The sequence below is a fragment of the Armigeres subalbatus genome, chromosome 1, assembly GCF_024139115.2.
Source record: "Armigeres subalbatus isolate Guangzhou_Male chromosome 1, GZ_Asu_2, whole genome shotgun sequence".
Taxonomy (NCBI): Eukaryota; Metazoa; Arthropoda; class Insecta; order Diptera; family Culicidae; genus Armigeres; species Armigeres subalbatus.
The window spans coordinates 159,071,320-159,097,126 of NC_085139.1; the positions used below are offsets into that span (position 1 = coordinate 159,071,320).

Here is a 25,807-nt window from a genome sequence, read left to right on the forward strand (position 1 = left end):
AGCGAAAAGTACTTCTGAACTGTCAAAAAAGTTCATGCGACAAATAGTCCGAATTCATTCATGATGTCATGCTGTAGTACCTAACGATGCTTACTTGTGCAAAGGTTCATTCATGCGCACATTCAATTGTTTTTGGTGTTTGAGTCATTAGCTGATACATGTTGCTGAAAACTATTCGGAATTTTTATACTGACAGCAATATTTGAAATACCGAAAATACCGGTATTTTCCATTATTAATACCGGTATTTTCGGTGTTCAAATTGACCGGTAATACCGGTATTACCGATTTCGGTACTACCGGTTAGACCACCCTACTACCGCTTCTGCCTATAAGCAGGAGGTCGTGGGATCAATCCCTGGCTCCCCTTTTCTTACTTTTTATTTGTATATATCGACTGTTCGAGAGCAGGGACGGGAATGGTTGACATTTCTTTTAACCATTCAGTCTTCCATGCAATAACAGAAAAAAACCACGGCAGCCGCAGCAGCAGCAACGCCAAGCAGACGACAGTCAGCTCATGGTTTTTTTTTTCTATTTTCTTAATTAATGTTTTCGTACAATAATTCTACAACGTATAACCGTTTTTGGTAGGAAATATTCATTTCAATAATCCTGGCACATTTTAGAAGTAAGAACGAATAAATAAGTACCTACGGATAGCACACCTTCTAGGCTTTGCGCCACATGTAATTAAACCCGATTCTGTGGTGTGAGCGCTGCGCACGAGCCGAAACAAAAAATTCCATGCAAATGCTTACCGCATGCCGGCACTACTCTAACGTAGCAGCAAACAAACAGTTTGCCTCATCGGCAAAAAAATGTCACTATGTCGCGTACATTTTTTGGAAAACTGTTTCTGCTTGTTTGGTGCATAAAAGTTGACTGGATAAAATGTAAATATTCGCATAATCAGAGCGTTTTAATGTACATTTCCCAACACTGTTCGAGAGTGCATTGGATCTATCTAAGAGATAGTGTTTGGGGCCGTACACTAATTACGTAATCACTTTTAGGGGGAGGGGGGGGGGGGAGTTTCTGCCATTTTCTTACGCTGCCGTTGTCTTTGGTAATTGCTTGGATGCCCTCCAAGACAAATACAATCCATGCACTTTATTCTCTACCCGCAACTACGGGGGTTGGACAGAATGATCGGGTCAGGCAAAATTTTATCGAAATTCAAATGACCATAATTCTGTGAAAAATCAACCGATTTCTTTGGTTCTTACAGTGTTCGACGGGAAGATTAATCAAGTTTTGGTTCAAACTCATGTTCAGACCGCTGAACACCGGAGATAATCCGGATTATTTGATGGCATGTCACAAATGCTATTTTTTGGCGCTTGTATTTTTGGCTTTCACACTCAGTTTTTAATTCTGCAGCTCGGCAAAAACCCGCACAGCCGTCTGCCCAGTAAAATAAAAACTGATATCCCGGCAAAAATGACGTTTGTTAGCTGATTTGCGGTAAATTATTTGCTGATTTTCAGCAACTTTGACAGAAATCTCGGCAAAAACCATGCTTGCTGGGGCACGGCTGTGCGAAACTCGGTAAAAGTTTAACATTTTGCTGAGATCTCGGTAAAAAAAATTAAGTGTGTTGGTAAAATGTTGGCTATTTTTATTTTTTTACATAAACTAGAGCTCTTCCTGAGTTGATTCATATATTGATGTCACAGATCGGACAACAAAAACCTGAGATATGGCTGTTTCCGTGAAATCCGTGAAATCGGTTCCACCCATTGTCGCATGCACGCTATTGTTCTAGTAGGCAGCGTTCTTGCACTAAATGGTATCCTGTGTTTCTGAGCAAATACATAAATCACAATTCTCCTAGACTCCCGTCATACGCATATTTGTCCCATGTTTGCTGAGATTTCCTATGATTGAGATTCCTATTGCGGAATTTGCATATAAAAACAAATACGATAATCAAACAAAAGTGAACAAAGATGGACAAATGAGACAATTAAAAAAAATCATTTTACAAAATTTGTCACAAAAGGGCCACCCTAATGACAACTTACACCACAAATAGATCTTTTTGACCCTTCCTTCGGTAGTGTCTATAATTTCACTTTGTATGCGTTACGCAGGCGTGTTACGTATTAATCTATCAATAAATCTCTTAAATGATGAAATTGTGCGCTGTTGCCACCGACGATTTTCGGACCGGCGCTCACCTCTAATGCCGTTCTGCGCATAATTGTCCCATGTACATAGGAAATCTTATTAGACATGGGACAAATATGGGTTTGATGGTAGTCTAGGACATTTGTGATTTAAATATTTGCTCAGAACCACAGGATACCACTTGGTGCAAGAACGCTGCCTACTAGAACAATAGCGTGCATGCGACAATGAGTGGAATCGGTTTCACGGATTTTACGGAAACGGCCATATCTCAGGTTTTTGTTGTCCAATCTGTGACATCAACATATCAATCAACTCAGGAAGAGCTCTAGTTTATGTAAAAAATACGAAAAGAGTCAACATTATATCCAAGCAAAAGAAAACAAGCGCTTAGAAAATAGCATTTTGACATGCCCTTAAATAATCCGGATTATCTCCGGTGTCCAGTGGTCTGAACATGGATTTGCACCAGTTTTCCAAAATTGATTAATTTTCAAGTCGAACACTGTAAGAAACAAAGAAATCGGTTAATTTTTCACAGAGTTCACTTTTCCAGCGGTGCATCTCGCCTTCTTGTTCCCGTTGGATCGTTGTAGAGAACCATTTTCACCGGATTACTGTCCGACATTCTGGCTATGTGCCCAGCCCACCGCTGTCTTCCGATTATCGCGGTATGAACGATGGATGGTTCTCCCAACAGATGATGCAACTCGTGGTTCATTCGCCTCCTTCACGTACCGTCCGCCATCTGCACCCCACCATAGATGGTATGCAGCACTTTCCTTTCGAAAACTCCCAGTGCGCGTTGATATTGACCAAAATCAGACATTACCCAGCTCCTTGTCAATTAGCTAAAGCCGAGGCTAAGGCTTTTTTTTATTATTCAAGTGATTTGCTAAAATTAGCACAATTCACAAAATTCTCTCGAGCTTTAATTGATGTTTTTGTGTATTAAAAGAATTTCAATGTATAGGGGGTATTAGACAGAATGAGACACTGGACGATGCACTCTAAAAAAGAAAAAAAAGAACCTCTCTTTAATATGTCCACTAAGTGAACAAGGATGCCAATATAATTTTTATAGTTATTAATTGATTTGCTCTATCTGATTTTAGAATTTCATTCAACTATAGGAGATATTTGGCAAAATCAGACACTATTCAACCCCTAGGAAAAGTCACATTTCTTTGTCCAGATAATTCGCAGATTTTCACAAAATTTTCTCGAGCTTTCAATTTGTGTGTTCTGATAAATTGTAAAAAAAGGTTCAACGTATAAGGGATATTGGACAAAATGAGACACTGAAGGGACTCTGAAAAAAGGAACAGCCTTTTGATATGCCTACAATAGTCTTCAAAGATCTTAGTACATTTTCCTAAAATGAAAATTGATTTGATGTTATACTTTTGAAAATATTTCTAAATTATAGGGGGCATCAGACAAAAACAGACACTAAACAGATTCCCAGTGAATTGTCCGAGGATAACACTATTTCATCGTCCTGAATTCCATAACTGACAGTAACTTATTTGATGATCTCCTCCAATCTTAAATGTGTATCATCTGAAGCATTTTATAGGGGATATTAGACAAAATGAGACACTTATCCGTGTTCAAAAATATATGGGAGGCCTATTATGATATTTCCATAACACAAGTCAAGGTTTTCCCTGTCTTTTCGATTGACGTGAACATATGCATTAGCAAAATCCTCTATTTGTAGGGGAAATTGGACAAAATAGGACACTTCCAGTATTCTAACGAAAAAGGGGTCGGCACTATCAAATTCTTTGGATTTTTGTGATTTTTTTAGGGTAATCTCCAGATATGTACATACCGTGGTTGAATTGCGTCCTTTTTTTTGGCTCGAATTTGCACACTGTGCAACGGTTTAACGACCGGCGTAAGCTCCCTGTGGGTAAAATAGGCGTTCCGCGAAGAACTACCCAAAAGAAAAAGGCCCAATGGACCTGCCACGTGGATTAATACTCTAAAGTGACGTCCTTTCTTCTACTTGCTCTCACTTTTACCATCTATTTGTAGAAATTTACCTTTTTCTTGGTGCTGCTCTTTTATTTAAACAAAATTTTAGCACTTTGAGCAATTCTTGACGATGTTGTCCGTACTAAATTCCCAGAAATAACAAACATATATTTTAAACCTTTACACCATTTTAGCCTATTTTTAAATACGAAACTGACCGTACTATTTTTCTTTTTATCCTATTTCCGTACTTTTACACCTGTACTATATTTTTCCACTATTCCAAATCTAAAACGAAACACCACATTGAATTTAATAATGATCTACTGTACTTATTGCAGTACACCTAACCTGATTTTACGAAATTACACACGACGCGCACTACTATGCTTCCAATGGTTTGCCACAGAAAAGAAAGCTTTTTTGGTATCGCTGAGTATATATATATATATATATATATATATATATATATAGAATTTGGGAAAGTTGTAGGGCAAACCTCGTGAAATACGACGTTTGACATTTGATTTACCCTACCACCTTTCTCATGTACGTTCTTGATTGAGTACTCGCGTTACCTCTGTTTTTTTTTTTTTACTCTGACATGCATTCGTGTGTAGGATGAGTTTTAAACCGCTGACAATAAATTTTACTCTCAGACAGACCTATTCGAGAAAGGGAATGTGAGTGACTCGCTTGTCACTTTTATGTGAGAACCGACACTCTCTATGCTCTACTTGGTATGCACTGAAGAAATAATTTTGACAATTTACTTTTTGTGGTGAAGCCAACAAATTTTATTATTGTAACAATCGGTTACACACATATAGGGCTGTGGCACGTGGCCCTTACGTGAACGGTTTAATTTCTCATAGAACTTACATGCGTTTTAGCGCGGTACAGTTGATTCGTCTCATCACGGTCTCGATCTTCCTGCTGGCGCTTTTTCCTCCGACATATCCAGTTTTGTCTGCTCCGCGCCCGTTTGTATCGTGCCTCGTTCGCCGACGTGCGGTGTTGCAGCAATCTCGCCCATGCTGCATTCTTCTCCTCAACTAACTGCTCACATTCGCCTCATACCAGTCATTTCTCTGATCCAGGAGCACCGTGCCTAGTGCAGCGTTTGCGGTGCTTTCAATGGAGGATTGAATATCTCTCCAGCAATTTTTAAGAGACGCTGCACCTAGCTGATCTTCCGTTGGGAATGCCACTTTCAGCTGTTGCGCGTAGTCTTGGCCTAGTCTACCGTCTTGTAGCCGCCCAATCTTTAGCCGCGGCGGACGACTCCGACGCGTGTTTTACACCATCGAGAGTTTTGAGCGCAGACATACCCTGCAACGAGGTAGTGGTTGAAATCGATATTTGCACTGCGGTAAGTGCGTACCTTCGTAAATGTCGGAGAAGATTTTACCGTAGATTAGAACGTGTTCGAGTAGGTTTTCTGTTTATAAAACATAAAACATAAAACATAAAACATAAAACATAAAACATAAAACATAAAACATAAAACATAAAACATAAAACATAAAACATAAAACATAAAACATAAAACATAAAACATAAAACATAAAACATAAAACATAAAACATAAAACATAAAACATAAAACATAAAACATAAAACATAAAACATAAAACATAAAACATAAAACATAAAACATAAACCAAAACGCAAAAAAACATATTTTCGTTAAAAACATATTTTTGATAATGACGGTTTTTACCACCCCTCTGAAATGAGATGTAGTTCTTGAAGCCGTCTACCGATTGGGTGGCCTTTCCCATTTTAAGCTCCGTTCATACCGCGCTAGTGTTGCTAGTGTTGCCTGGCGATTGGCGCTTTGATGTTGCATGAAGAAGAAGAAACAGAAAGATGATAATCAAAAATATTCGCACGGGAAAACATACGAAGAAATTTTTGAAACACTTCTTTAAATTTCTAGAAGCAATTTAATTAAAAACGGTCTTGTTTTCTACTGCACAATGAACACAATATTTCTATTTCAATTTTTATCCTGTGATATCATACTTAATACACAGTATAAGAAAAGTCCAACCCCGTACTGTTTACCGTTTCAATTAAATTGCCTTTAGAATTTCAGAGAAGAGTTTCAAAAAAATATCCTCGTATGTTTTCCCGTGCGAAATTTTTTAAATATCATCATTCTGCTTCTTCTTCTTCATGCAACATCAAAGCGCCAATTAATAACGTCTAAAATCACGCAACAATGCAATACATCTCGTTGAATATAATTTAACAAATAACAATGCAACACATGCCGCTTACACCGCTTACGCATCCGACTGACTTCGTTTGTTTATTGCTTAACCGGCAATGTTTACATCCAGCACCATGTTGCAGCACCATGTTTTTGGCTTCAGGCGAGTTGTTCGTGGATGACAGCCGTTTCATGGGGGTGGTTTTTACGCGGTTTGATTGACACGGAACGTATTACTTAGAGATATCGTAAAATGCCGATTAATCGATTAGTAACTCGATTACATTCGATTCTTGTTGATTATTGAATCAAATCAATAAACCATTGGGTAATAATCGATTCAAAATTAATCAATTATCACAACGATGAATCGAAGTAATCGATTAATTGGCGACATTTCTAGTATTACCGTTTTCAATGTATACCTTCCTTTTTACGCAGTTTTTATTTATGTGGGTCGTTTTTTACGAGGTTTTACAAGGATTTTGGAATTTGTTCGATTGATTTTCTACGTGGATTTTGGGATATATGCGCTTCATATCCCTCGCGTAAAATCCGACCAACTGTGTACTCATTTTACAAATAAAAAAGTAGTTCTGGAATGATTTGTAAAAACGTTAAATTTTCTAAAGAGAAGTTTTCCTTGTTCTCTTTCGATTCTCACAAAGCCAAACCAGCATATACCTTGGATTTTTAAGCAGAGATCCGTAGAAAATAGTCAGATTTTCCAGTTGTTCCATGGATAACTATTTCTTGATTTGGCATACATTTTTGAAAACCGATGCGTTATTACTTAATCTGATTGACAAAATCTTTTGGAACAATACCGCTTGACAACGCTTCTTTTCTTTTATTCACAGTTATGAGAACCCAAAACTGGGATGTTTTCTCCTTGCTACTTAGTATACAGTACTAATTTATACCAAAAATCGAACTCACAATTTCAGGATTGGCAATCCTACACCTTTGCTCACAATTCCAACTGGAGCCAGTTTCTTATATCGATGTATTTATTTATTATTTTTTATTAAATTCGTAGTATTGATACTCTAGTCTCTCTATCTAGACTTTGTCCTTGTGGACAACATATATAGGATTGTGACGTATATAAAAATGTCAGTTAGCCAGTTAGAAGCTTAGAAAATATTACTTTTGTTATGTGTCTTCAGTGTACAAAGTATTTCGATTATTCGAAGAGCCTAACTAATCTTAAACCCCATTTCATACACAAATAGGAAACGTCGGCCTGTGGGATCAAGCGTTGGCGATCCGATGGCTGAAGGAAAACGCCAAAGCCTTCGGAGGTGATCCGGACCTAATAACACTGTTCGGCGAATCGGCTGGTGGCAGTTCGGTCAGTTTGCATCTGCTGTCGCCGGTTACCCGGGGCCTATCGCACAGAGGCATTCTGCAGTCCGGAACGCTGAACGCACCATGGAGCCACATGTCTGCCGAGAAAGCTCTCTCCGTTGCCGAAGCGCTCATCGATGACTGTAACTGTAATGTGACACTATTGAAGGTAATTGGTGCTTAGAATGTGGAGTCTTTAAAGATTGTGACTATTTTTTCTGCAACAGGACAATCCAAATTATGTGATGAACTGTATGCGGAATGTTGACGCCAAGACCATATCAGTGCAGCAGTGGAATTCATACTCGGGAATTCTGGGATTCCCATCGGCGCCGACAATCGACGGCGTGTTCATGACTGCTGATCCGATGACAATGCTTCGGGAGGCGAATCTGGAAGGCGTGGAAATTCTTGTGGGAAGCAATCGAGATGAAGGTAAGTTCCGTTTTTTTCACAATTGTTTCATAAGTTTCACAACTGTTCGGATTATAGCAGCACCGTTCAGCTCAAGTGATTTATTTTTAGAAATTTGATATTAAATATATGGTAGACAAGCCATATTTTCTTATTGCATATAATGTTTTGTGCTACAAATAACGAAGATTTTCCCGGATAACGTTTTTAAAAACGCTTTTTCAATTAGAATTCTATGGTTAATGAGAAAGTTTAAATATCCCTCAAATCCAGTTAAAATTAATTAAATGTTGGTTGTAATTCCGACATAATTTACTTTTCAAGTTTGGCATCATTTTGGAGTAACAATAACAGACAATGAAAACACTGTTTACCAACAATGCTTCGGAAATTATGTAACTTCCATAATGGGGGGCCACCACACCGGCAGGCTCTAATAATAATCGAAACTGGCAAGGATGCAGACACTGACCGTTTTATCTCCCGCTGCTCTGGACGAGAAAAGGTCATTGGTATGATGGGCACGTTTCTGGCAGTAAATCATGATGATGGAGAAAATGGAACAATGAATTGCCATAGTCCGCCCAGAGTTCAGCCTCGCCTCGTATTGCGGCAGGTGAACACACGATGACATTATGTAATGCCATCGTTTCGGTAAACCCATCTTTCCATTCAATGCAAAGTAATTTGAAACGGAATATCAAATGGCAGTGATTTGGTGGATTGAATGGTTTCAACATGTTTAGAAGAAATATAACTTATCAGGAAATTTATTATTGTCCATTAACTTATTTGGACAATCATGAACACATTCTATTTAGATCATGTATAAAAAAACATATTTCAAATTTAGTCTAAATCAAGCTCAAATTCTAAATGCAAATAAATATCAACAAAAAATAAATTGAAATCCAAATCAATAACAAATTTGAACCGTTTGTTTGAGAAACTGCATATGTAACATTTTTGGCCAAAATGAGATTTTTATATATTCGGAATCCTCGTCCAAAAATACATATTCTGGCAAAAAATACGAAAAAAAAATTTTTGTTCAGGAATGTATGAAAAATTTTTCGTTTGTTTGAGAAACTACATATGTCCACGTACTTTGAAGAGCAATTGTGGAGTACTGCTTACATTTTTTGCACTGAAAGTGCCTCAGGGTGTTGAGTTTTGCCAAAAACTATTGATCTGTATCGAAGAAATCGAAAGATTCGGTGCAAATTTGTTCAAAAACAGTTTTTTGTTGTTTTCTCGAAATAGTGTTAAATGGACTTATGCAGTTTCTCAAACAAATGATTCATTTAGTTTGGAGACCTTTTTTAATTTTTGTGTTGAATTTTAATAAAATGTAAAAAAGGGTCAACAAATATTGGTTCTTCGGAAAAGCTGATTTTAAATAAGTGAAAGAATCGTTTGTTCCAGTTAAAATATTTACGGACAGGGTCAATTCAAACTAAATTCAAATCCGAATTTTAATTTAAATTCTAATTTAAAAGGAAATCCGTCTCAAATCCCAATTCAAAATTAAATCTAAAATTCATTTCTATATTTAATGTAATTTTTATTTATTTATTTATTATATTTATTTATTCAACTTAACAATGCAACCAGTTTGCTATAATAGACCTCAGGCAGTAAGAAAACTGATAAGGAGGCCTTGCTTCGCTATTCGTTTGTGCGTATGAGAGTTATTCATTTTGATCCAATTCATTATAATATGTTTTCCATTACAATTTTTTTTAAGCCTTCTCTAAACGTATTCAATGAGGTTGTTTGTTTCATTTCTAGTGGAAGATTATTAAAATTAACAATAGCAGGATACATGCATCCTAAACGTACATAATTTGTTCTTGGTGTGACTAAATTGATATTTTCCGTGTTTCGTGTATTGTAACGATGCAATTCATTAGCGGATTGTAAATCAAAATTATTTCTTATTAAATTTCTCTGAACTTTGAAAATGAACATAACCGACTCGAAAAAGCTAATTTGATTCAAATTCATTACTTGATTATTTGTATATAAATCTACTGTTCTAATATTTGGATCCAGGTACTGTTCCCAAAAGATGACTCTCATAAATTTGTTCACCGTGACAGTAATTTTTTTCGTGACGTATAATGGAGCATTTTGCCATATTATGTTTAGATAACAAATATGCGAGTGCACGTGTGCATAAAACAAATGTTTCTTCTCATGTGTTGGTAACATATGATTAGCATGCCTTAGGATTCCGAGAAATTTGACAATTTTTTTATGAATATGTTCAATGTGCATGTTCCATTTTAGATTTTGTTGTAGTATTAGACCTAAGTAATTTGTGACCTCAACTCTCGCAATTTTCTCATTTCCTATCCAAAGAGAATTATCCACATAGTTAAAACGATCAGTACTAGCAAACATTACAAATTTTGTTTTCGTGGCGTTTACAGTCAGACCATTGTCATAGAACCATCTGCGAATCAGGTCCAAGTCGTGTTGCATGTCTTGAAATATGGCCTCTACACTTTTTGAGCTGTAAACGATGGCCGCGTCATCAGCATATAGTTGAAGCACACCTTTTAAGGGCAACTCAAAAATATCGTTAATGAAAACATTAAACGTTACATATTTGTAATTCATTCTTCAAAACGATGTCATTGACAATTATTTCAGTTATGGTTTTTCTCTGGGATTTCTTATTGCCCCTAAAAGCGATTTCATTAAGTATACTCCAAACCTTTCTGATATTACTACGGTTCTGAGCAATCAAATTATGATAATACAATCTTTGCTTACGTTTCAACAATCCAGTTACATAGTTTTTTTGCCTGTTGTAGTTGCTTTTAATTAGAGCATTTCTTGGCCACTGAGTTGTCCTTCGATACATTTGTTCTCTTAATCTAATTTCTCTCAGTACCTCTCTATCAATCCACGGAGCTCTTATTTGTGTTGTTCTGTGTTTTGTAACTTCATAGGAATGTTTATTCATGGAATGAGTTAACAAATCTGTCAAGCTGTCAAAGCTGTCTGCTCTTTCAGAAAATTGTGCTATTTCAGAGGATATAAGGTTGTAATTGTACCTAACACTTGAAGTTACGGAGCGAAGAAAAGCAGCACTAGAGTTAGTTCCGAAACTGATAAGCATGGCCTTATGATCTGAAAAACTAATAGTATCAAGACTGACGGAAAATTTCATTCTAACTAAATCAGTAATAGCATGGTCTATTATTGATCCGGTGGCTCCGTGACCATGAGTGGTGTGAGCAATATCAATTTGGTTCAAACACGTAAAACCATTAGATTCGATCATTGACAGATAACGTTGTGAGATAGAGTTGAGTAGGTTCATGTTGAAGTCACCCACACAAATCGTATTTTGATTGCATTCAAGTAAGGTGTCTATGTATTGAATACTTTCTCTCAATCCGGCATGTGGGGGTCTATAAACTAATGCCACATTGATCTTTGGTTGCCTAAGTGATATGATGATAGCACTTCCTTCCAAGAACTCTTCATTTCTGATCACGTCATATTCCATAGAATGATGAACAAATATACAAGCTCCACCACCCGATCTATTTGTTCTGGGGCAGCAGACGACGTCATAGTTGGGTAGCCTACACATGTGTAGCTCATCAGGACTCAATCTCATTTCTGCTATACACACTAGATGAACGATCGATCCAAATCCCGATATATACACCATCAAATCTTCGATTTTGTTTCGTATAGAATTTATATTGACGTACAGTAGGTTGATTTTTGTGTTAGAAAAAGTTTCATTAGCGTGAGTGTAACATACATCTACATTATCTCTTAACTGCACATTACTGATAAAATCATTTCCATTAATTTGGTTCACTGTGTTTTCATATGCAAATAGTCAACACAACAGACACCAACAGCAGCAACCAACAGCAGCAGCAGGAGTGCAGAGATCAGGCCCTCCTTGGCGATGAGCGTAGTTTGAGAATGTCTTCAACGCAATCGATAACATAGACTTCTGATGAATCATCGCGTTTACAGTAGATGTTACCTTTGCTACACCACACATACTTGAACCCATGCGACGCTCGGAGAGATTTTGCCTCTCTGAAAATCGACCTTGTCTCTCTAGATAGATTTTCGTTGATGTAGACCTTAGTGTGATTACGCTTGATATTGGGAGAAGACCTGGAGCCACTTGGAGAAGACGCAGAGGGCAACACAACATTCCCAAAATCAATCTCGTCGAGAAATATTGACTTTCCCTTTCTGGCGCGGAGAATGTCGTTACGCACTTTGGAATTACTAAATTCAACAATAATCATTCCATTTTTTGTACGCTGAGTTTTTTCGATGTCCGTGGAGAACAACTGAACTCCAACAGCAGCAGCAACTTTAGTAACGATAGTCGATTCGCCGAGAGAGAGATCCTTTGGAATACCGTTGAGAACAATTTCATTTTTTAGTGCAGTCTGTTCGGCCAGCCGCAGTCGTTTTTTCATGGACGGAGCTATTCAGATTCCGGATCTGCACATCATGGCCACTCACTTCAGTCAAACAGCTCGACAAATCCTTCTTCATTTCTTCATGCAGTGTTTTGATATCTTCGTATTGCGCAGATATGAACGCTTGGGATGACTTCACCTCCTCCATCGTACTCTGCATCTCACGTTGCGATTTGGACATTTCACTTATCGACACCGACAGTTTCTTCACAGCTTCATCTGTTTTCTTCTGGTTAACTCCATTTTCTTCACATTTATCGTTTATTTTGTCCATTGAAGTTTGGAGACCACGCATAGTAATCAACAGTTCATCCATCTTTTTATTAGTTGAATGCGAAGATTCGCATTGGGTCGAGCAGTAGTAATTATGAGTCTTCTGAACTTTGTTGTAACGAGATTCAGACATTCCGGCACACTTCCAATGCAACGAAATGCTACAGTAGACACATTTTAGTTGTTTTTCATCCAACTTGATTTCATTGTGGCAGACATGGCATTCTTCCATTGCTGCTCTTTTACTACGGACTGTAGCAGCACTCATCACTGTACTTGAGGTACTCTTACGGTTGTAAGCGGCTTTGTGACACACCGATCAATTTCACAGAAAACCGCTGTACCATTAGGAATTTCAGGTTTTCGCCACTTTTCGGAAAAATCGCGTCGACGAATGGATGCAAATACGCGAAGTTGTGTATTTTGATGCACTTAATCCCGCAATAAGACCGAATTTTAGAGTGATATCTGATGGCGTCTGTTCACTCTCAGTCGCACTCACTCAGTCATTGAAGTCATTGAATTTAAATAAAATTAATTCAAATCATTTCCTAAACACAATTCCAAACATTTAAATAAAACCCATTCTTAAACTAAATTTTAATACGAATCCACATCTTATATAAATTGAAAAACCAATTCCGCATTCAATTCAAAATAAAAAAGAGCAATACAAAAATGCCATATAATAGTCCAATAATAATAATAATAACAATAGTGTCCAAGTCCTTCTCCAAGTCCTAGAATTTAAATCCAAGAGTCAAAGTCCAAGAATCTAAGCTTTGGGTTCAACTGAAATTTAATTCCAAAAAAGACCACGAGTCCGATTCTACAAGCCAAAGTGTCAATCTGTCGAAGTGCTAGAGTCCAAGCTTAATTCTTCAAATCCTAGAGTCCAAGTCCAAGAATTCAAGCCCAAGAACCAATGTTCAAGTTTTTGAAATCAGGTAGAAGAGTTCAAGTCAAACAGTACAAGTCCAAGAGTCCGAGCCCAAGAGTCCAAGCCCACGCTCAAGAGTCCTAGTTCAAGGACCTGATTGCAGAGATCAAAGTCTAAGATACTAAGTCCAAGAGTCCAAGTTCAAAAGTCCGATTCTCCAAGTCTAAGTGTAAAAGTCCTTGAGTCCGAGTCCAAGAGTTCAAGTCTGAAATACTAAGTCCAAGAGTCTGATTCTCAAAGTCCAATTGTCAAAGCTCAAGAGTACAAGTCCATTTCTCCAAATCCAAGAGTCTAAGTCTAATCTGTTCAAATGCACCATTTTATGTTCATGGATCTGACTTCAAGGATGCAAATTTGAGAGCCCAAGTCCAAGAGTGTAAGGTTTAGATTCTAAATCCAATAGCCCAAGAATTCAAACTCGAGATCTCAAGCCCAAGAGTCCAAGAGTTCAATAGGACAAGCCCGAGACTCCATGAGTCCAAGCCCAAAAGTATACGTCCAAGAGTTCAAGTCTAGAGGTCCAAGTCCAAGAGTCCAAGTCCTAAAGCTTAAGTCCAGGAGTCCAAGCCCAGGTTCTATCACAAACGCCCGAATGACACTCGCCCGAATGTCAAATGCCCGAATTCCATTCACCCGAATAGACCAAACGCCCGAAAAGACCAAACGCCCGAAAAGACCATTCGCCCGAATGGACCACTCGCCCGAAAAGACCATTCGCCCGAATGGACCACTCGCCCGAAAAGACCATTCGCCCGAATGGATCATTCGCCCGAATAGACTATATGTCCGAATAAACTTTTCCCCTTACTTGATGAAAAAAATTTTTGTGACTAATAAAAAAAAGTATATTTGATTTCCTACTTATCTCATATTTTGTTGTACACGTCTCTCACATGTGTAAATATTCGTTTCGTTTATGTGTGAAATAATAAGAAAAATAACGACGCTATGTACTTTCTTTTCATAATATTCAAATAATGACTTGATTTATTTATGTATGTACCGTAATCCGAGGAAACATTGATCATTTTTTTATTTGTTTTGTAAATAATTTCCCCGTAAGTGAAATCATAGCTTTGCTCATATTTTTAAAACGAGTACTGCTACATGTACAAGGCTGTTGTTCTTGAATATTTGATAATTTTAAACTTGTTTTAAAAATGTTTTTTGTGGAGTTTTTTATTTGAGGTAACTTTGATCAATCATTTATCTATAGAGAAAGCGTATGCAAACGTCTTAAGGTAGGCAATTATAGTTGGAATCTCTTACGCTGAAGCGATTTGCATCGATTGTTTTGAGAAAGATTATAAGAAAATAAAATTGCTTATCACATAACTATAGTTACGAGCTATTTTTTTGTTATTATAATTGTTTTGAGTGCTTTTTTGGCAATTTGCTGCAAGTTTAAGAATTAATGTTGATTTTATTGCTCAAATTTTGGCGAAAAATAAATGCAAGGTAGCTTCACACCTCGGGAATTTGGTCGGCAGATTTTTTCCCCAGGGCACAGGGACCAAAATCCGGCGGTAAACTTTCCCAAGGTAAACCTCAATTTAACATTGATTTCAAATAAAACCTACTCATTACTGTCTTGCAATCCATTCACATAGAAAAAAAATACAGTTTAATCGCTCAGTATTGTTGAGAAAATTAGATATTAAAATATGTTTCATGTATGCTGGTCACTTATACCGGTCCACAAACATCCTGAAATGAATCAAAACCTGACGGAATAATTAGAGCTGTAGCGTAAAATAACGTTGCAAGGGTATTAATTTAAACCAATCGTCAAAAATAAGAGGCGCAAATAGGAATTCACCCTTCTTTTCTTCATACATTGTTCTTTCTAAAAGTATTGAAGACATGATTTCTTCCCTAAGTATTAAGGTTCAAGCAAAATTCGTTTCAAAGATAAGCAAAAACGAGTCACGTCGTATAATGTAACGCCGGTAACGACGTGTTGAACTCTTATAACCATCAGAATGTGACGTATATGTGCATATCGACAGATGCTATATGATAACATTGGACGCAGAACCTCTCTTGCGATCGACAATCCATGGTAATGATGGGACGATCTTACTATTTCCTTCAACACATCATTCAGTGTCGTAAGCATAAGCCAAGTTTTGGATAATTGACGGAACATTCTCAAATGTTCCACAACAATTTGCTTAAGTGTTCACAATTCACGGAACTGTTGGCGAAAGTCAACTCCGTCGATTCGTTCCCTTGGTATTAATGCTAAAACACGGGAACGTATGATACAGCCTTTTGTTCATTGATGGAACGAAATTTATCAGTATACGTTAGATCCAGTGTATATACTATTGGATTTTAAGATGTCTGAGATTAATGTTGAGGAACGTGTCTTCCCAAATTCAAGTTTCAAGGATGTTTCTTTCTCCTCAACCAAAGTTTTGTTTTTAGAAAACATCAGCGATTGGGATTACAATCGGCATACGGGAAGGATTACAGACTTCAACTTGCCTATACAAAATTTGTTACCTTAGCACTTTTTTCATGTTAAGATATAACAAAGGCATTCAAGGAGTTTCGTGAATCTTGCCCAAAGAAACGTATTTTTTTAATGTAAGCAAGTATTATGTGAATGGGGTCTACCCGTTAGGCATAATGGATGTTATGCATAAATGATCCAAAGAACAGCCCATGACATAAAGAAGGCAGAATTATGCCAAACGACCATTATGTCCAACGTACATTATCCCTAATGTCCGTAATGCGTAGCGTCCATTAAGCCTAACGTACTTATGCCTAACGAAGCAGACTCATGTAAATGGTCGTCATTCAACGCACAAAAAGATCACTAGAGACCCACCTTTCTCCCCTTCACTATGGTCGGAAAATACCGTAAACAGTATTCCTCGAACTTCCAATAACATTTTAGGGTGGCACAACAAGTGGAATACGCTTTTGAAACGAAGAAGTCCTCCGTTTTACAGCGTTCCAAAGCAGTTCCAACTAGAATGAAGAAATGCGACCACATGCAAGACATCTAAAATAGCAGCAAAGAAAGAAAAACTAGACAAACTGGTACGTTCATATCTTCCAGGTGATTGGCATATTTTTTCTTTTAATATGATTAGGAAAAATAACATGTTGTTATATAATCTAGAGAAATACATAAATATATGACCTATTCGGGCGAATGGTCTATTCGGACGAGTGGTCCATTCGGGCGAGTGGTCCATTCAGGCGAATGGTCTTTTCGGGCGTTTGGTCTTTTCGGGCGAAAGGAATTCGGGCGACTGTTACATTCGGGCGTTTGTCATTCGGGCGAGTGTCATTCGGGCGTTTGTGATAGAATCCAAGCCCAAGAGTCCAAGTCCAAGAGCTCAATTATAAGAGTCCAAACCCAAGAGTTCAAGTCGAATAGTCCATGTCCAAAAGTTCAAGTTCAAGAGTCCAAATTTAAGAGTCCAAGTCCAAGAGTTCAGGCCCAAGAGGGACCCAAGTTTAAGGACCTGATTGCATAGATCGAAGTCTAAGATACTAAGTTCAAAAGTTAGATTCTCCAAGTCCAAGTGTAAAAGTCCATGAGCCCAAGTCTAAGAGTCCAATTCTCCATATCCAACTGTCCCAACCCAAGAGTACAAGTCCATTTCTCCAAATCCAAGAGCCTAAACTTAAGAGTGCTTTAGTGTTCAAATGCAAGATTTTATGTCCATGGATCTGACTTCAAGAATGCAAGTTTAAGAGCCCAAGTCCAAGAGTGTATGTCTTAGATTCCAAATCCAATAGTCCACGAATTTAAACTCGAGATTTCAAGCCCAAGAGTCCAAGAGTCCAATAGGACAAGCCCGAGATTACATGAGTTCAAGTCCGAAAGTCTAAGTCCAAGAGCTCAAGACTAGAGTTCTAAGTCCAAGAGCCCGAGTCCAAGAGCTCAAGTCCAATAGTCCAAGCCCCAAAGTTAAAGTCTAAGAGTCCAAGTTTAAGAGTTTAAGTCGAAGAGTCCATGTCCAAGAGTTTAAGCTCAAGAGTCCAAATTTAAGAGTTCAAGGGACTAATCACTAAGAGTTTAGGCCCAAGAGTTAAATTTTAAGGATATGATTGCATAGATCCAAGTCTAAGATACTAGTCTAAAAGTCCGATTCTCCAAGTCCAAGTGTAAAAGTCCATGAGTCCATGTCCAAGAGTTCAAGTCAACCAGTCCAAGTTCCATATTCCAATTCCATGGATCCATGTCTAAAATACTATGTCCAAGAGTCCGATTCACCAAGTCAAAGCCCAAGAGTACAATTCCATTTCTCAACATCCAAGAGTCCAAGTCTAAGAGTCTAAACTTAAGAGTGCTTAAGAGTTCAAATGCAAGATTTTGTGCCCATGGATCTAACTTCAGGAATGCAAGTTTGAGAGCCCAAATCCAAAAGTGGGAGTCTTAGATTCCAAATCCAATAGTCCACGAATTCAAACCCAAATTTAAGAGTATCTGTCCAAGAGTTCAGGCTCAAAATCCAATTCAAAAGATCAATCTCAAATCCATGAGTCTAAGTTCCAGAGTGCAGGTGCAAGAGTCCGATGCCGTGAGCTTAAGTACAAAATGAGTTTAAGTACAAGAGTCCAAATGCAAGATTTCAATCGATCAATTCCAAAAATTCAAGTGCAAAAATGCATGTCCAAGAGTCCAGTTACATTCGGCAAATTCAACTGTCAAAGTCCAGGGGTTGTCTAGTGATACTCATGTTTTACTTTTAAGATCCTTATCTAGAATGCTATCAGAAATCAAGAAGGGGATTGGTCCTTGATTCCAGTCTTAAACAAAAATAACAAAAGCATGTGGATTACTACTCCTGGCCACACTCATCTTCACCGTAACTAGGGAGAGAAAGGCAGTGTTGATGTGGTACTTACTTAACGAAAGGCCACCGACTTAGCGACACCCTCATAAGTACCACGGAGTTGGATAGTGAGGATGATATTTGCCTGTAGCTGACAATGTAACCATGGTAGATCTTATCCCGTAACACACCACGTAACGGTGTTTACCCAGCGTTACGGGTAAGAATTCAAATCTAAGAGTCCACAGTAGCCAGTTAGTCATAATAAATCATTGCGTAACTAATAAGGGACCAACCACAAGTACGTCACGTTGTTAGGAGAAATGGGGGTGTCAAGAAGCGTGACGATCAAATTTTAGAAAATTAATATATAAAGCTTGACAAGGGGCGATGGAAGTTTGAAAATTAGCAATTTTGCGTGATGTACTTTATGGATCTTCTCTTAGGCTATGTAGTGGCTTCTATTAATATAACACCATCTTTTACAGCTAAAAATAACAAACCAACATATGATTTCCTTTTCAAAATCCATATTGAATATGTCAGTTGATATAAATTAGCATCTTTCCTAAAAATAATCAAAATGATACCAGTTATAATTAAACTCGGTTAATTAGACCAAAATTCCCGAAATCCAGCGGACGCAGATCAATGACCTTCTATGCTCAGCACCATATCACCGGCGTGTCATCTTCTCTTTTGTTATTGGTGCCTATCGCTCACTTCGTGTTCGTTCGAACTTCGGTGACAATCCATTTTCCACATCGCCGCGTATTTGTTTGCATAACAATGGCATGGAATGGATGGCAGATAGCACCGAATTAACCTGCTGCCTGCAGGATACGGGAACTTTTTTGAAGTAGCAGTCCAATAGCCATCGCGTTATCCCGCCCCACGACGCTGCTGCTGGTCGACGTCGCGCCAGAAAACCAACAGAAACCGGATGGCGGAGAAAACTATAGGAGAAAAAGCACATAAATGAATAATGTTTGTGAACAATCGATAAATGTATACTGCCCTGGCATGTGCGGGAATAAAAGAGCCCGGGCCAGCCACCGGTGGCGGTTGATAAGGAACATTCGAATTGCCTTAGAAATGGCGTGTCAGAAATGGAGATTTCGTCGATCGAATCTAAATGGCTCCGGGCTGATGGGGGATACGAACCTCCTCTTGCTTTCCCTGCTTCACCGCAGTCGGCCCCGAGTTCACCCAAGGTTATTTGTATAGCTGTAGGTACACATGTCTTAAGGTCAGATGGAGGAAACACCGTCTATAGTAATCAACGGGCGGAGAAGAGTCTGCGATTTTGATGCACCCACACACGGGCCTTGGGTAAACAACGAAGGCGAAGGAACTGTGTGTGACTCAAAGCACATTATGGTGTGGTTGGCCGTTTTAAATTGCTTTCCCTTAATGGCTTGACTCAAGTAACCCAGAACTGAGCAATACCGGTAATGCACATGGATTTAATTATGTATAATAATTGCGGAGGTTGTTCGTATGTGGTGGAGGTTAAGATGATTTGGTAGGATAGACATTGTTCAAGAAAGCTGATTAACAATTCTTTAAACATTAATTGTCAAGAGAACTAAGGCAAAACTAAAAAATAATGCACATGGGATATGGTTTATACAAAATCTTGGATTACAACCCAATTGGATAGGTCGTGTCTTGGAATCTTTTTTCTTAATTTTTAATGTGATAAGGTCGGCTTCTCTTCATTCGTCATATGACTTGTACTCTTGATTTAGATCGATTTAGAGCATGTTTTTGACTGATGCTAAGCTCTAAAATAAAATTAAAAATAATTTGTTTGTTTCTAGAGAGAAGATAATCTCTCTGTTCCCACCCGTTCTTATTACTAAGCATTTTTGTATCAGAAACACAATGAGCTTCCCAATTGTACATTTCGAGTTGCACTAGTCCTAAATACCTAGAAAACATGTTGTAAAGAGCGATTGATTGTCTTACCCATCAGTTGAAGTGACAACATTAACCGGCAAAATGTTAATCTCAGTTTTCTCGGTAGATAATTCGATATCCACCTTAAAGGCCCAAAGATACAAATTGTCTAGAGTAGCTTGCAAAGGCCCTTGCAAATCAACTGCGCTTGGCCCGAGACGTATACAACGCAATTATCCGCAAGCTGCCTTGATGATTAGTTTTGTATGAGACATTCATCAATATCTCTTAACTTAACTAAACTTAAAAATTGTAAAGAAGAAGGTTTTAACATGAGCCATGGGGGTCTCATGTAACTAATTCGTGAAGTTTTCTAGTCACCATGAAGAAAACTCATACGCTTCTACGACAATAATTTGTACAAATAGTGGTTCAAAGTCGGTGTAAGTCCACACATGTGGAGTTGGTCGCAAAGCAGCTTCCAAACAAAGGTCAGCATCGCAATAGGACGTTCCAAATTACAAGCCGATGCGGGTTTTTCCAGGATTTAGGATGGCTATAACCCTACTTGCCTCTAATCATCCAGAACAGTGTTACACTACATGAACTAATTGAATAAATTGAATAATCGCTTCTTCGTGACGTCTAGGAGGTTTTTGAGTTAATTGAACTTGATTTTGGAGCTGAATTGTTACACGAAAGGAGAGCTGGCGAGAATTGTATAATCGACAAAGATCGATCCATATCATCTCTGTAAGCAAAAAAAATAACGTGATGCTTGCTACACAGATGTCAAAGTGACAAAGTACAAAGTCGAGTATCCAACGGGGAGCTTTCACGATCTACGTTAACGGATGACGTGTCGTGCATTCTTCTCAAGACGGTATAAAGTGGAGTGCAATACAAATTACGTAGTTTTTCAAGGGTGTTCGTTCACCTCGGTATACTACGGGTGAGCGCTCGAAGGACTCACCGGAAAGCCCCGCGAGAGGGGAACCCGACGGTCCAAAGAGTTATCATTGAAGTTTCGCGCGACAAATGTTCAACAAAAGTGCGCCAATATCCGCGTATCTTTACTTTGATCAGTTTCTTGAACTGAATATAGAGCGCGGTGTATCACTTGTGAATAATACTCGTTCCGTATTTCAAAAATTCTTCAAACGCGGTGGATTCCTAGCGATAAGGCTGTCGTTATCCCACCATGGACTGTGTGGTGCCTACGAAACGAATCTCCTGGCATCCACCACTGGAATTGGACCTGAAGAGAGCTTTTAAAAATCAACTGGCATAGAAACTTCTTATCGATGATGGCTTTCGCATATTCGTCTAAATCGATGTACTTATGTAAGGTTATATTATAGGACGATAGAAGCGGATTAATAATGTTCATTGGAAAGTGAGCCAATGGGAAAAGTGGGAAACTTGGACCTCCTTAGAAAAAAGAGCCATAGACTGATTGTGGTGCTAAACTGAAATGTTACCTTCAACAGGTTTCCCGGGCTTCGGAGGTGCTTCATTGACTCTAGGATACGTCTTTTCGATACGATAGGATACGTCGGCCAGTTTTTCCTTCTTGTTACATGAGATGCCCTGGAGGAATACCATTGTGGAATATCCGTCTAGAAGCTTGATTCAAATGAATTCGTGGACTATCGATCGGAACTGATTATAAAGAAATGGTCATAACTCATTTGATTCTAGTCCGAATCCTAATCCCAATATATCTCGGGTATTTATTCAAAAGGACGTATGTGATTTTGTAAACAAAGATTCAAACGTCGATTTGTCCAATCTGATGGCACTTCCACGCAAATAATAAATTCAAATTTGCAAGGGTCTCTTGGTCTCCCATTCGGCCTAAAACCATTTGACCGAATACCACTAGGCCGAACAAACCATTTGGCCGAAACCCATCTGGCCGAAAGCCATTTAGCCGAACGGGTCATTTGGCCGAAAGGGTCATTAGGCAGAGAGCGTCATTAGGCCGAAAGGGTAATTTGGTCAAAAGGGTCACTTGGCCGAAAGGGTCATTAAGCCGAAAGGGTAATTTGACCGAACGGGTCATTTGGCCGAAAGAGTCATTTGGCCGAATAGGATATTTGGCCGAAAAAGTCATTTCGCCGAATAGGCCATTTGAAATGTGAGAAATTAGGAATGAGAAGAGAGAAATCTCACTTCTCACTCCTCATTTCTCATTTCTCGCTATAAAAAGCGAGCAGTGAGACGTCTCACTACCCACTTTGCACTACTCACTCGCTGCCAAAGTGAGAAGTGAGTAAGAAGCGAAACGTCTCCTCATTTATCACTTCTCGCTGTAAAAAGTGAGAAGCGCGAAGTGAGTAGAGAGACGGCTCATCTATTCGGCCTTATGACCCTTTCGGCCAAATAGCCCTTTCGACCAAAATACCTCTTCGGACAAACTACCCTTTCGGCCAAATTAATCTTTCGGCCGAACGAGCGTCATTAGGCCAAAAAGGGTCATTTGGCCGAAAGGGTAATTTGGCCGAAAGGGTCATATGGCCGAAAGGGTCATTAGACCGAAAGGGTCATATGACCGAACGGGTCATTTGGCCGAAAGGGTCGTTTGGCCGGAAGAGTCATTTGGCCGAATAGGACATTTGGCCGAAAAGGTAATTTGGCTGAATAAGTCATTTGAAATGTGAGAAACTAGGAATGAGAAGAGAGAAATCTCACTCCTCACTCTCCATTTTTCCTTTCTCACTGTAAAAAGTGAGAAGCGCGAAATGAGTAGTAACACGTCTCACTACTCACTCGCTGTCAAAAGTGAGAAATGAGAAATGAGGAGTGAGAAGTAAGACTTCTTCTCGCGAAGTTAGTAGTGAGACGTCTCATCTATTCGGCCTAATGACCCTTTCAGCCAAATGGCCCTTTCGGCCAAATTAATCTTTCGGTCAAACGACCCTTTCGGCTAAAGGACTCATTCGGCAAAATGACCCTTTCGGCCAAATGACCATTTCTGCCAAATGACTTTCGGCCTAATGGTCTGTTCGGCCAAATGGTATATTCGGCCGAATGGGTTTCGGCAAACGACCCTTCCCCCTCTTTGAGATATATGAGTTTAAAGGAAGATATATCGAGGCATGGGCATAGCCAGGATTTCGATTGGGGGGGGGGGGGGGGGGGCAAATTTTTTAGGTCTTCTGAATCGTTGTTTTATAGTAGGTTTATAAAAAAACATGAATATTTGTGCTTGGTACTTTTTCCTTCTAAGCTCCAAACACTTTGAAACCAAATCCACAACCAACAGTAAAGGCTGAATCTCAACAGCGCGTTGCGCGTCAGCGTTAAAGTCAGCGTTTTGTACTAAAACGTAATGCCAATAAACGCATTCACGCCCGGATTCTTCAGGAATGCCTCCAGCAATTTCTTCGGCAATGTCTTCAGGAATTCCACCATCAATTTCGCCGGGAATTGACCGAAAATTCCACCATTATTTACTCCAAGAAATCCTCCACGAATTCTTTTATAAGTTCTGCAGGGAATTCTTCAGATAATTCTTTCGTGCTGTTTCTCATAAAAAAAATCTGAAAAATTGCACCGTGGAATTCCTAAGAATATTCCGTGAAAATTCCGCAGAATTGCCAAAAAACATTCCTGAGAATTCCGCGAAAAAATCTTCGAACTTCCTGTGTAAATTCCATATTTTTTTCCGTGAAAGTTTCGAATAATTTCTTGTGAAAATTTCAAAGAATTTCTCCAGAAATTCCACCGAAAATTTATACAGAAATTATACCGAAAATAAAATCCACAATGGAATTTTTGGAGGAGTTCCTAGATTAATTCGAAAAAAATATCCAGAAAGAATTCCGGTGGAAACTTCAAGATTTCCACTGGACATCCTGCAGGAGTTCCTTCGGAAATTCCTCCGGGAATTCTTCCAGGAGTTCAACTTGCAGATCCTCCAAGAATTCCTCTAGGATTTCCTCCGAGAATTATTCCGGTAGTTCTATCGGCAGTTCCTACGGCGGCTCTCTGAAAATTCTTCCGGGAATTTCTCCAGAATTTCCTCCAGGAATTATACAGAAATCCCTCCAGAAGCTCATTCGAGAATTTCTCTGGGAGCTCTTCAAGGAATTCTCCGGGAGGTCCTCTGACGATGATGATGGTCCTGCTACATACCCCTACAAAGGATTCAGCTAGATGAGATTTGTCTATAAGATGAATTCTCCAAGATTTTTTCCGAGAAGTCTTCTGGTAGATTCACTGGCAGTTCCTCCGGAGGTTCATATAAAAAATCTCCCGGGAGTTTCTTTAGAAATTCCTCCGGGTATTCCACCAGTAGCTCTTCCAGGAGATCATTTAGACTTTCTTCAGAAAATAAGCTGGAAATTCCTCCCGAAATTCTTCCGATAGTTTTTCTGGGAGTTCCTCCGGGAGGTCCTCTAGGAATTCTTCTAGGAGATTCTCCTGAAATTCCTCCGGGAGTTCTTACGGGAGCTCCTCCGGCAGTTCCTACGTGAATTCCTCCGGGAGATCCACCAGCAGTTTTTATGAGCATTTCTCCGGTAGTTTCACCGGGTGTTCCTTTGAGAAGGAACTTTCGGAGTAATTTCCGGAGGAACTCCCAGAGGAATTTCTGTAGAAATTCCCGGAGAAAATATCAGAGGAATTTTCGGAAGAACTGCCAGAGGAACTTCTAGATGAATTTATTGAAGAACTACAGGAAGAATTTCCGGAGGAAATCCTGGAGGAACTCTCGTAAGAACTTCTGGATGAATTCCAGGACAAACTCCTGGAAGAATTCTTAAAGGACCTCCCGGAGGAGCTCCCAGAGAAATTTTCCGAGGAACTTCTGAAGGAAATTGTAGATAAATTCCCAAAGAAAGCCTTAATGAACTCCTGAAAAAAAGTCTGAATGAATTTCCGGAGGAACTACTAGTGGAACTCCCGGAGAAATTTTCAGAGGATCAACCGATGGAATACCCGGATTTGAATTTCTAGAGGAACTTCCGAAATACCATTTCCCTTGAAATTCCTGCCAAATATCCTCAAAAAATCCCCTGTAAAGTTCCTGGAGAGATTACTAGAGGAACTTTTGGAAAAACTCCTGGGGGAGCTCCCGGAGGAACTCCCACAAGCACTTCCAGAGGAATTCTCACAAGGTAGTACTGAAATAATTATTGGAGAAGTTCATGAAGGAATTCCTGGAGAAATATCAGAAGGAATTCCCGAAAAAATACCAGGAGGAATTAATGCAGAAATTACCAGATGAAATCCAGAAAGTATTCCCAGATGAATTGCTGTTCTTTGTTTGTTCTGAAGAAATTCCTGGAAGAACTCTTGGAAGATATCTTGGA

At 38.9% G+C, this 25,807-nt stretch overlaps 1 protein-coding gene across 1 annotated transcript in view; it reads left to right on the forward strand.

Annotated features, from left to right (window-relative positions):
- Positions 1-25,807, forward strand: part of LOC134205418 (acetylcholinesterase) — a 95,764-nt gene that overhangs the window by 17,476 nt on the left and 52,481 nt on the right. The window contains exons 6-7 of the mRNA XM_062680647.1: positions 7,569-7,852; positions 7,911-8,118. Coding sequence (XP_062536631.1) covers positions 7,569-7,852; positions 7,911-8,118 — 492 coding nt within the window. The remainder of the gene's footprint in view (positions 1-7,568; positions 7,853-7,910; positions 8,119-25,807) is intronic.